Below are 12164 nucleotides of genomic sequence, written 5' to 3'. Positions count from 1 at the left end.
TGATATTCATATAAGTTTAAATTAAATCTTATATCTATTCCTTCTGGACAATGGGAATGGGTTTCAAAACAGTGCACAATCACAATGCAAAGTAAGGGTAACCCCAATCCACCAAGAAGATTATTATCTTCCAAATTACACTTAGCAAATCCCTGAAGTTCGTATATAAAACTAGTACAATTGTGGATGACTTTCAGTCTGTCTGTCTATTGTGGACGACGGTTAGTTTTTTCACTTGTACGGATAGGTACATTTGCTATATTAATCAATTTCTTATATCTTATCAATAAGAAAATTTCTATGAATAAATTAATTTTACTTCACGGCTGTCTCCGTACTACAGTAAAGCCTATAAGGCTATTTATAATAGTAATACTCATGAAACATCCTCCCACTGTAAAAGGCGCAATATAAATACAAGCATTATTATTATATGATTTGGTTAGAATACATTTTACTCTGTGCCACTAAAGTTAAAATATATATTTTTTCAAAAGAGCATTTCCAATTCCAAGCCATATTGCTTGTATTCATTACAAAAATCCTTATTTTAAATGCAAGTTGTTCATTGCCTGTACACTAATAAATGTTTGCAACTAACAGGAAGAGTAATAAAGCTCTGTTTTGCACTGTGACATTCATAGATGTTTTTAAGAAAGCATCTGTAAAGGTTACTGTGAGTTTGCAGAAACAAATTGTAGAAAGACAGGATGGAACACTAGTTGCTAACAAACATATGCCTTTTGAGAGTAAGCAATAGCAACGTAATTCTGCAGTTTACCACTGCATTCAACCATCCTTGTGTTCACTACATATAGGTTGAGGAGACTCACATTCAAATTCAAGTTCCCAATGATGGGCACAAACCAAATGCCTTCCGATGACATGCACAGCAGCTTCATGGATATGGGTGACTAGGCTTAGCCCACCAGCAGCTTAGTGGAAAATAAGTCATATGTTATAGCAAAATATACCAATAAGAATAATGAGAATCTGGAACATGACTTGTACGTTATTCGGATAAAGTCGTATGTCAGCTGCTGCAGATACCTTCTCGTTGACTCCATCTGGATCTGATACATTCCTAAATATCTCAGTGCTATTCCCAACATCATCCTCAAACAATTTTGGAAGAAGCAGTTTAGAGATAAGGCTACTTAGCATATTCTCTGTGGTAGATCGGAGCCATTCTGTTGTAGTTGGGAGGTAAGAGGTCAGGTTTTGTTCCACTGGATCTAAGCAAAATCCCTCAGGAGATCTGGGGAAGATGACTTTGCTTAAGTCCATTCCTGCTACTGAAGGTGGGGAGATGCATGGAATATCCCTGACCAATTTGTAATTTTCCATCCATTCCTTCAACCACTCAATCCTACAATCACATTCCCATGGATTCCTGAAGAGGTAGAGTCTACCTATAAAGTACACTGGCTGAAAGACTGAAAATGTCAAGGAAGTCAGGTTGTTGCTATTTAGATGCAAGGCAATCAAACTGGTCAAATTCTCAAAAGCCCCTTCTTCTATGTAGCTGATTCCATTTCTATCCAGATAAAGAACCTCTAGTTCAATCAAGTCACTGAACCACATATTGGATACCTTCATCAGAAAATTGTTTCCCAAGTTCAACATCTTCAGAAACTTGAGTTCTTTAAATGCAAACTCAGGAAGATGGCTCAAAAGGTTATCATTAAGATAGAGATATTCCAATTTCACACAGTCTTGAAAACTTTTGTTGTGAATTACAGCTATTTTATTATCCTGAAAATTCAGATATTTCAGATTGATCAATCCTTGCAGAGAGTTGTAGGCCACTGCTTCGATCCTGTTCTGCTCCAGATACAAGTGGGTTAGGCTTTCCATGCCTCTCACAGCTCCAGGTATTCTTCTGAACTGGTTCTGCCAAATGGCAAGCACTTGCAAGGAAGTTGATTCTATGAAGATCCGATCTGGCATGTTGAAGAGATTACAACAGGATAAGTCAAGTTTGATTAGGTGTTTCAGAGCATTGAAAGTCCTAGTGTGCAAGTACTTAATGTATTCATTGTGAGCTAGTTTCAGCTCGATAAGATTCGGGAGCCCTTTGAAAGCTCCAGGGGTGATGAAGGAGATGTTGTTGTGGTCCAAGGAGAGAGATCGGAGGGCTGGAAGAATCCCGAAAGCTCTCTCTGGCAAGAATTTGATGTTGTTTTTATCCAAATTGATAGCAGATGCCTCGCACGGGAACTCCTTGGGGACCTCAGGTAGCCCAATTCGGTCACAAAGAACAGAGCAACTTCGTTCCTGACTACAGACACAGCCGGAAGGACAAGTTCGGAAGCATGCCCAGGGAGCAGAGACATGCAGGAGGGCGAGGAATACCACTGAAAGCAATACATCAAAGTGAGTTAAAGTGAGAATAGACTTAGAACAGTGAGCAAATAATGGAGATAAAAGGAACCAGACAAAGAGAGAGGAGAAATAAGTAGACAAATAACCTAAAGATTTATATTTAGAAAGAAAAACACAATGCAAGGTATGAAGTAGAAATGCAGATCAAGAAGATAAGGGGAGTTGAACGTCAATCTTACAATTTCAATCATTCTTCCATTGGACTACACTGTTTGTTAAAAGGCACGTTTCAACCTTCACTTTTTGTCAGCCACCATCTTCAATCAATATAAATATCAATGGCAAGCTATGTGGTTTTAACCGGTTAGACTCCAGCAGTACCCCAACACTCTGGGATCCCCAAGCCTTGGCTCCTGCCAATCTGTGCCTAATACTTTCCGGAATTAGGTAAGCAGGATGCGTCTCTCCAGGGAGAGAGTGGGCATTCCACTCCAACAATCTATCTGTGGGATTTCCATGTGTAGAAGGGATGCATGGAAATCTCAGCTTGGTTTGAATACTCTTAAGCATGGGGATGGGTTTCCGCATGTGTCAGACATCCGGCTGACCAATAGAAAATCTTCAATAATGTTTGAAAATCTTTTATTATCCCCCCCACCCCCCTACCTTTTCTAGGACTTTATAGGATTACATTGATTTCTCAGGATTGTTGTTTTCTTGAGAAAATTCTGTCAATTAATTCTCGGATATGGATCTGTGACTTATGGCTTTCCACATCTCAAGTTCCCAATTTCTACTGTGCCCTGTGGTGCAAGAAGGAATAATTAGCACACAATTGAACCTAAACGATTGAACCTGGTCCAACTTACATTAGCGAGTTTCACTGCAATACTGACAAAGACCAAAGAACTGGGAGCATATGACTTTCCCACACTCTCAGCCAAAGAGAGGCACTTGGTATGATATATGATAGAAGGATAAGAGAAGAAAATACTTTGTAAATATAAGTCAATTCACTTTACAGTATATTTTGTAAAGCGCATTGAGACGTCTCAATGATATATAAAGCTCTATATCAAATGCAAGGCTTATTATTATTATTATGATATCCTTCAAAAATGATATTAAGGTATAGCTAAAGTACCTTTCCAATTGTTCAGTGATTATATCGTTGCGTAACACTGAGCCGTAAGGATGAGAAAGATCCCCTGATTTGTTTCATTCTGAGTAAAATGGTTTCAGATTTCACTGCAGTTGTATTGATGGTATAATTTGCCTCAGTTTTCCTGGGCTAAAAGGGAAAAATTCTACTCTGGGTTGTTATCAATGACCTTTGAGGGAGGGTAGCATAGGGTTTGGTTGCATTATAGACCAGCAGCAGCCATTCAGAATCAAGGTTCAAGAAGGGAATTAGCACAAAAATGGAGCATGTTCCAGCAAAATGGAAAATGTCTTAATTTTCTCTCAGTATTAAAATATACAAGAAGGTTGTAATATATCAATGTGATATTTTAACATCATTCTAAATACAGGCTTTATTTTACACTGTGACAGCTTTCTAGATGCAAACATACAGAAAAGACGAACCACAAATAAGTAAGGAATCAAGATGACAACAACAACTTGCATTTATATATCGCCACTCATGCAAGGCAGCGTCCCAGAGCACAACGCCAAGCCATGAGGAGGAGTGGGGTGGTGGTGGGGGGCACAGTCAGACAGAGAGAGAGAATAGAGTTGAAGTGCTTCATTGAAACTAACTCTTGGATAGGAAGTACAAGGTATTCAAAAACATTGATGAGAGACTAGGAGAAAAAGCATCAGGGGAAAACTCGGGTAATAGAAAGAGCTACATGTGGAAAGCTGATGTAAGTGTAAATGCAAATTTACGAATGAACAGCGACAGAAATATTGAAAGGAGGGAAATTGAGAAGTTAACATATTAAATTAAATCTTTAAAAGACTACCAGAAAGGTAATATTTGGGCCGAATGTTTATAATATAGAATGATCAGAGCAGAATGAAGATAAAGTTGTGATCTAGTTATAAAATAATTCAATTACCGTCTAGAACAATCAAAAGCATTTCTTTGCTTTTTCATCTGTGGCATTTCAGGATGAAAAGGTGGCCAGTTAATTCTGGCTGGACCTTATCTGAAAGAAAGACAAATTAAACAATAGATCAAATTAATAAATCCTTCCAAAGGCACATATTCAGCCCAAATAGTATCAAAAAGGGCTGCAAAATTCAGATTTGCAGCACACAATTAAGATATGTTTAGAATAAGAATATTAGCACAACAATAAATAACAATACAAGATCCTGATAGGAATGTGACAAGTCTATTTGTTTACATGCTACTCACCTAAAGCAGAAGCTGATGTTTCTCATGTTTTAACATCACTGCCAATGACTCATGTCCTGGCTGGGATTCATACAAGACACTTCGGGAAGCTTGGGGTAATTTTTCTAAAAGCCATCACTTAATGCATCAACAAATCTGCCGTGTCACAGGGGGATTAGTCTTGCTCGCAATAAAACATCTCTTGCAGATCAGACTGCTAATGCGCTGTGCCCTTGCTAAAAACACATAAAAACGACAGATTATCAGCATTGCTTCCATACAACCGGATGAAGATCTCCTTTCCATTGAACCACAAGTCCTCAACTCGGGAATGACAATCAAAATGATAAGCTAACCTGTTATAGAAAAAACATCTTCCTTTTAGTCCATCCGATTGAGGCAGATTTTTTAAGATTATAATGTCTTTATTGGTCTATTTTGGAATTAATTTTGTGCGTTTTTTTTACATACAATTTTCTCCATTGTATAAAGTCTAATTGAATCAATATGAAGTGTAGCTTTTGACAAGGGTTTGTTCTACAGCAACAAGATTACATTTATATAGCGCCTTTCATGTCGGGAGGATGTCTCAAGGCGCTGGACAGTGTACAGCATTTCAGACCCGAGCTGGGGTCAGGGAGGGAGAAGGGAGGGGAAGGGGACTGACCGATGGCATGGTCGAAGAGTATGGTATTGAGGCGGGACTTGAAGGAAGCTAAGGAGGGACAAGGCAGGGTGATTGGGGGATGGAATTCCAGAGGTTGGGGGCAGAGTGGCTGAAGGCTCTCCCGCCAATGATGGGGCAGGTGGGTTGGGGGACATGGAGCAGGCCAGAGCCGGCCTAGCAGAGGGAGAGGGTGGGTTAGTAGGGAGTTAGTAGGTCGCAGAGGTAGGGTGGGGCGAGGTCATGGAGGGCTTTGTAGGTGAGGACCAGGATCTTGAACTGGATCCTCTGAAGGATAGGGAGCCAATGGAGTTGGGCGAGTGGGGGAGAAGGGGTCACGGAGTTTGGTCCAGGAGAGGACACGGGCTGCAGAGTTCTGTAGAGGAAGGAGTTGGGAAAGCCGACAAGCAGGCCGTGTACCCACTATAATGGGGGGGATGTTGGATTGTGCCGTTCTTCGGATGAGACATTAAACCGAGGTCCTGTCTGCCTGTTCAGGTGCATGTCAGATAGCTGATAAGGAAACTCTGAGCTTTGGGGCGACAGTTACTGGAAGGCATTACCTGGAGTCTGAGTTTGTGAACACGTGTTCGTACATCCAATGTCTGGAATCCACCTTGATTGGCTTGCAAAGAGGCAAGTGCTTCTGCTTAAGCTCTGCACCGCCAACTGGTGGAACCATCACTCAGAGGGAGGGGACATGTGCCCGAGCTGCGGACAGGGTGGTGGTGGAAATGCTCTCACGCATTTCATGCTGAGCTGTGGGTTCCTGGTACCCATCATCCACCTAGTGTGGTCTCAAATCCACACTTGTCAGATGTCAAATGACCAACAAGTGACTATCCTCCTTGGGCTGAGGGGTTGAGGTTATTAAGCCAGGCAGGTCCATAGCATTCCAGGGCACTGCTGCTGATAACATCACAGCCAACCTGGCTCATCAGCAGGACTTGGAAAGGCAGACCAGTCACTGGAGCAGGGAATCATCCCACGCTGCTCCTGTTAATCCTGTAAAACAAAGCCCTAATGGGTAGGGTAGTCCTAGCTGGTCACAAAAGCGGGAAAGCTTGCCAGACAGTGGCAAGCTATGCGGTTTTAGCTGGTTAGACTCCAACGCACACTCTGGGATTCCCCAACCCTTGGCTCTTGCCAACCTGCGCCTCATGGAATCCTGTAGCTTAGTAGTTAGAGCACACGCCTCGCAAGTGGGAGGACCTGGGTTCGATTCCTGGAAGGGCAAAAAGTTCCCTTACATCACATGCTCTGTTCCGGGGTAATATTCCCTTCAAGAATTAAATAACAATTTGGTCACTCAATCCATGACTGTTTGTGGGACACTGTTGTGCGCAATTGGCTGCCGCATATCAGCCATAAAATATACAGTCAATTCAATTTACAGTATATTCTGTGAAGCGTTTCAAGACATCTCAAAGAAGTGATAAAATGCAAATACAGGATTATTATTATATTATTATAATACTTTCCGGAATTAGGTAAGCAGGATGCATCTCTCCAGGAAGAGAGTGTGCATTCCATTCCAACAATCTACCTCCGAGATTTCCATGTGTTGGTGGGATGCATGGAATTCTCAGTTTGGTTTGGATACTCTTAAGTCTGGTGATGGGTTTCCTCATGTGCCAAACACCTGGCTGACCAAAACAAAAATTCAGATGGAAGTTGAAAGATTCCATAGCACCATTCGAAAAGAGAAGAGAGTTTCTCCCGGTGTCCTGGCCAATAATCTCCTAAGTAAAAAATTGGTCACTCACTCCATGGCTGTTTGTGGGCCATTGCTGGTGCATACATTGGCTGCCGCATTTCGCCCACAAAATACTCAGTCAATTCATTTTACAATATATCCTCAGAAGTGCTTTGAGACGTCTCAATGATGTAATTAAGTCGCTATATAAAAATTAAGGAGAGCCCAACATCTCCACTAATTACGCATTGCCCCTTTGTAAATAAGAAAACTGTGTTGCTCTCGTGTGAAACGCACTATATAAATGCCACAAATGTTGTTGCTTTTATTATTTGCACAAATCTGAAGTCACTGTCAATTGCTTAACATAGCAGTACAGGTGGGATCAAAGAGCAAATTATATACTGTATCAGATTCCTTGCAATCTATCTTTATTCATGCGTAAAAAATATATATTTTTGAAGAAGTGACTACATGCTGACTTGTTCTCAGAAGGGTAACTGCCTTTACAAACTGGTATTCGTTTTGCATTGTGGAGCGAGCGTAATGATTAGGGCACTCGCCTCACAACCAGGTTCAATTCCCAGGCAGGGCAAAACCTTAGGATAGTTTTCTTACTCCACATGCTTCTCTTTACCTAGCAGTAAGTAGGATTCCCAGTTGTTAGTCAGTTGGCGTATAGCTTTCCGGGAATAATAATCCCTCCAAAAAAATAAATTAAATAATTTGAGTCACTCAGTCCACGACTGTTTGTGGGACACTGCTGTGCACAATTGGCTGCTGCCTTTCGCACCAAAAATATAGTCAATTCACGTTACATTTTGCACTTTACAATACATTCTGTGAAGCGTTTTTGAGACGTCTCAACAACGTGATAAGACTCTATATCAATTGCAAGGATTATTCGTATTATAATAATAATAATAATCCTTGCATTTGATATAGCGCTTTTCACATTGGGAGGACGTCCCAAAGCACTTCACAGAACACACTGTAAAGTGAATTGACTGTATATTTGTGGGCGAACGCGGCAGCCAATTGTACACCGCAATGTCCCACAAACAGTCGTAGATTGAAAATGACCAATTTTATTATTGCTTTTTTTTGGTTTTGGAGGGATTATTATTAGGCGTGTGGAGTAAGGAAACTTGCCCAAGGTTTCGCCCTCTGCCTGGAATTGAACTCAGGTCTCTCGCTTGCAAGGCAAGTGCTCTAACCACTGAGCTACAGGACTCCACAGAAGATAAGTCTTCTGGTAACAGAAAGAGGCGGAGGGGGGAAGGTGACCCTCTTTCTGTTACCACAACTTCAGACCATAACAGCTCACCTTCTTTATGAATGCTCCCCAACAAGAAACAGGATAACAGGACAAAAGGAAGATTGTGTTTCCTTATGTGGAAGATGTCTAACCACAGCTCTCAGCTCTAACCACTGAGCTACAGGACTCCACAGGACTACATATTTCCTACTTTTACTGTTTTTTTAAAAAAATCTTGGCAGATATCTTGATTCATAGCAAAAAAGGTTACATAGTACATTTCACCTCATTTGTTAATCCTTTCAAAATAATTTTTTATGGCTTTTAGTAAAATCCAGCAAGATCCTGTATGTCAATTTAAAACATGAATATTTCTGATTCTACTTTTCAGGAAAAAAAATTGTCCAATAGCAGTACATAAAAAGTAGGTTGCATTTTATCTAAAGAAAAAATATCAATCCATTTAACATTAGAGATTTGTATTGCCTGCATTTCATTTGTTGAAGCTTTGCAGTCCCCAAATACAGTGCTATGTAACACAAATCAGCAGGTTACTGTTTTTTTTGTAAATTGATTAGAAAGATTACATTAACGGGAATTCACACCACCTAATGGCATTTCAAATGTATTGCACTTATAAAAGGGTAAACTTAAGTACTGTACTGCATTGTGTTATATTGTGTTTCGTCAAACACAGGCACATACAACCAAAGGAAACTCCAGCTTGTGTGATCTCAATGGTCTTGCCACCTTGTGGATCATTTTACTTCTGCAACCTATTTCATTTCACTGCACTAAAATTCTATGCAAAATAAATTTATTTGGCTAAATAATGTTTCAAAGCAGTTCATTTTCAAAAGCAGAGAAGCATAGAAAGGGAACAGGTTATGTTACCACTTAGCCCATTGATGCCCAGATCCATCGGTCTTATCAGGCCCTATCATTTATTTAAACTACCCAGAAATAGCTTAAGCATGAAAAGAGGAAACATTATTGGCTATTGCCCTATTGGGAATCTGCTTGGGGTAGTATTGCTATTTCAGTGTTCATGTGCAAAATAAAATTTCTTGCATAATAATGATCTTTGTATTTGATATTACACCTTACCATGTCAAAACATCTCAAAGCACTTCACAGTTTTGCACATAATTTAAAGTGGTATGGGAAATGGAACTGAATGGATTGCTCTTTCAAAGAACCAGCACAAACACAATAGGCCAAATAGCTTTCTTCCGTGCTTTAAATCTCTATGGTTTCGTGGTTCAAAAGTGTGACTACATTTCCCAGCAGACATGGCAGCCAATTTGTGCATAGCAGTGAAGCAAACGGAAACATAGGAACGGGACTAGGCCATTGAGGATAGCCTGTTCCACCATTCAATTAGATTATGGCTGATCTGTACCTCAATAATCTGTAACTAATCCTGTCAATTCCAATTTCCCGCTTTTTACCCATATCCCTTGATACCCTAAATCATCGATTTTTTTTCTCTCTGACAGATTGTTGACCAGTATACCAGGAGAAACTCCCATTACTTTTTTGAATGGTGCCATCTCAACAGGCAGACATTTAACATCTCAGTTGAAGGAACCCATACCAATGCAGTGCTTCCTCAGCATTGCACTGGAATGTCAGCATAGACTAAGAGCTCAAAATCCAGACATGAGGCTTGAACCCACAACCCACCAGATAGTGCTTTCAATAGAAATTTATGGAGTTTTAGCTGATTAAAGTCCAGCAGTAATCCAAAACATACTCCTGGGATCTTTAAGTCTTAGTTTTTGCCAGCCTGTGCCTGATACTCTCTGGAATTAGATAAGCAGGATACATCCTCTCAGGGGCAAGTTCATTCCAATATACAATAATTTCCATGCGTAAGTGGAAATGCATGGGCCTGTTTGGTTTGAAGTTTAGTGGTAGATTTCTGCATGTGTCAGACACATGGCTGACCAACAAAAATGACTGTGTACCTTGCAGTCGCAAAATCCAGTTTGAGATAAATATATTCAGGATCTCATTCCTCCTATGGCAATGATTTAATGTAGTCTCCCCTTCTTACAAAGGAGAAGCAGACTGAGGAAACTCATAGTGGAGGAAGCAGAAACTGCTGCCTGTTTAATACACCAATGCTATTCTCCGATTTGTTGATCTTGAGAACCAGCACACAATACCAATGGCTTAAATAACCTTGCATATATCGGAATGAAGGCAGCAGAGGGCATCAAACCAACATCCTTCCCAATTGGGATTTCTATCAATTAGATCTCAGGATGTTCAGGTATGGGGCCCACTTCCACACGTGTATAGATGACACCCACCTCTCTCCCTTAATACTTAATACTCTCCCTTAAGACTGTCCAGCACCTTGGGACATCCTCCCAACGTGAAAGGCACTATACAAATGTAATCTTCTTGTTGTTAATACCAGGACCAATGCTTTTCTGACTGAGTGCCTGATGAAGTCCTGGATGAACTAATTTTGTTCAGTTCAATGTGAACAAGGATCTCCTGTTCAATTGCCATCAGCACCTTCTCAGCCTCAGATACCGACCTCGCATCAAGCTGCATGGATGCAGACTTCGCCTCATGAATCTGCTGCCCCAAAATAATTAGGGAGTTGGGGGGGTATTTCTGATTAGTCAGGTTTTTGTACAGGAAATTTTCTGCTTCAAATGTACCATTTAGTGATATAGCTCTGGGAAAGATAAGAGTTCACACTGTTATGACAATGTTCAATGACAGAATTTTGAATGTTAGTACAGAAATGGTCACAATCCAGCAAGGTATGAATGAATTCTGCTCACTCCACCTTTCATGGCTGGTCCAGAAGCTTGTTTGATCTTCACTGGTCCTTCAAACCCTACACCTGAGTTCAGCTAACTTCAATCTACTCCATGCCCCATCCCATCAATGGGCAAGCTTTCAATCATCCTGCCCCTGCTCTTGAATTCCATTAGAGTCCTTCATCTCACCCTTTCTCCATCAAAACCTTGGCATTTTGTTTGACACACAACTATCCTTTCTACCCCATATCCGGGCCATGAACCACTCTGCCTTTCCCCACCTCCGCAACATTACACGGCTCCACCACTGTCTCACACCACAGGCCACCAAAACCCTTATACACACATTCATAACATCCAGGCTTGACTATGCAAACTCGCTGCTTGTCGGCTTCAGATCGTCCAGAATTTTGCAGCCCATGTCTTCTCCCGCACCAGGCTCCATGACCCTATCACCCCCATCTTCCCCCGACTCCACTGGCTTCCCATCACACAGTGGATAGAATTCAAGATCCTGGTCCTCATCTTCAAAGCCCTCCTTTGCCTCGCCCCCCCCCCCATACCTCTGCAACTTCCTAATCCCCACAAACCTGCCCACTCGTTCATTCAGCAGGCTCTGGCCTGCTTCATGTCACCCGTCTCACCTGTCCGATCATTGGCAGGTGGGTCTTCATGATCTCTGGAACTCCATCGTAGTCCGTCTGGCTCACCCCCTCACTTAAGACCCTCTTCTTCAACCTTGCTTTCAATATCCCTGCCCTCCACCCTCCCCAAACCTCCCACCAGCTCAGGTCCGAAACACTGACTGTCCAGCGCCTAAGGACGTCCTCCCTTCGTGAAAGGCATTACAGAAATGTAGTTTTGAATAATGAACTACACACATTCAGTGCAAAAGTATGAATGAGTGACCATCTAAATTACCATCCAGAATAATGTGGAAGGGAGTGAACAAGGATAGGAAGGAAAAATATTCAAACACACTTTTGCAGCTTCAATGAACAAAGAGCTGGTGTGAGGGGAATGTGAGATTCCCCTGTGAGGGGAATGTGAGATTTTCAGCTTCCATAGTCCTTTTACCACTCACTTTCAGGCAA

The 12164-nt window shown here is 41.3% G+C and overlaps 1 protein-coding gene across 1 annotated transcript; it reads right to left on the bottom strand.

Annotated features, from left to right (window-relative positions):
* Window positions 1–951: 951 nt before the first annotated feature.
* On the bottom strand, window positions 952–6015 carry nyx (nyctalopin). The gene is made up of 3 exons (XM_007903480.2): window positions 5897–6015; window positions 3195–3216; window positions 952–2397 (listed from the first exon to the last, which is right to left on the bottom strand). The coding sequence occupies exons 1-3, from the start codon at window positions 6013–6015 to the stop codon at window positions 952–954; spliced, it is 1587 nt and encodes a 528-aa protein (XP_007901671.1).
* Between the last annotated feature and the right edge of the window lie 6149 nt (window positions 6016–12164).

Source organism: Callorhinchus milii, unplaced genomic scaffold, assembly GCF_018977255.1.
Source record: "Callorhinchus milii isolate IMCB2004 unplaced genomic scaffold, IMCB_Cmil_1.0 Scaffold4, whole genome shotgun sequence".
Taxonomy (NCBI): Eukaryota; Metazoa; Chordata; class Chondrichthyes; order Chimaeriformes; family Callorhinchidae; genus Callorhinchus; species Callorhinchus milii.
Note: the sequence above shows the minus strand (reverse complement) of the source record. Positions and strands in the feature narration are given on the sequence as shown.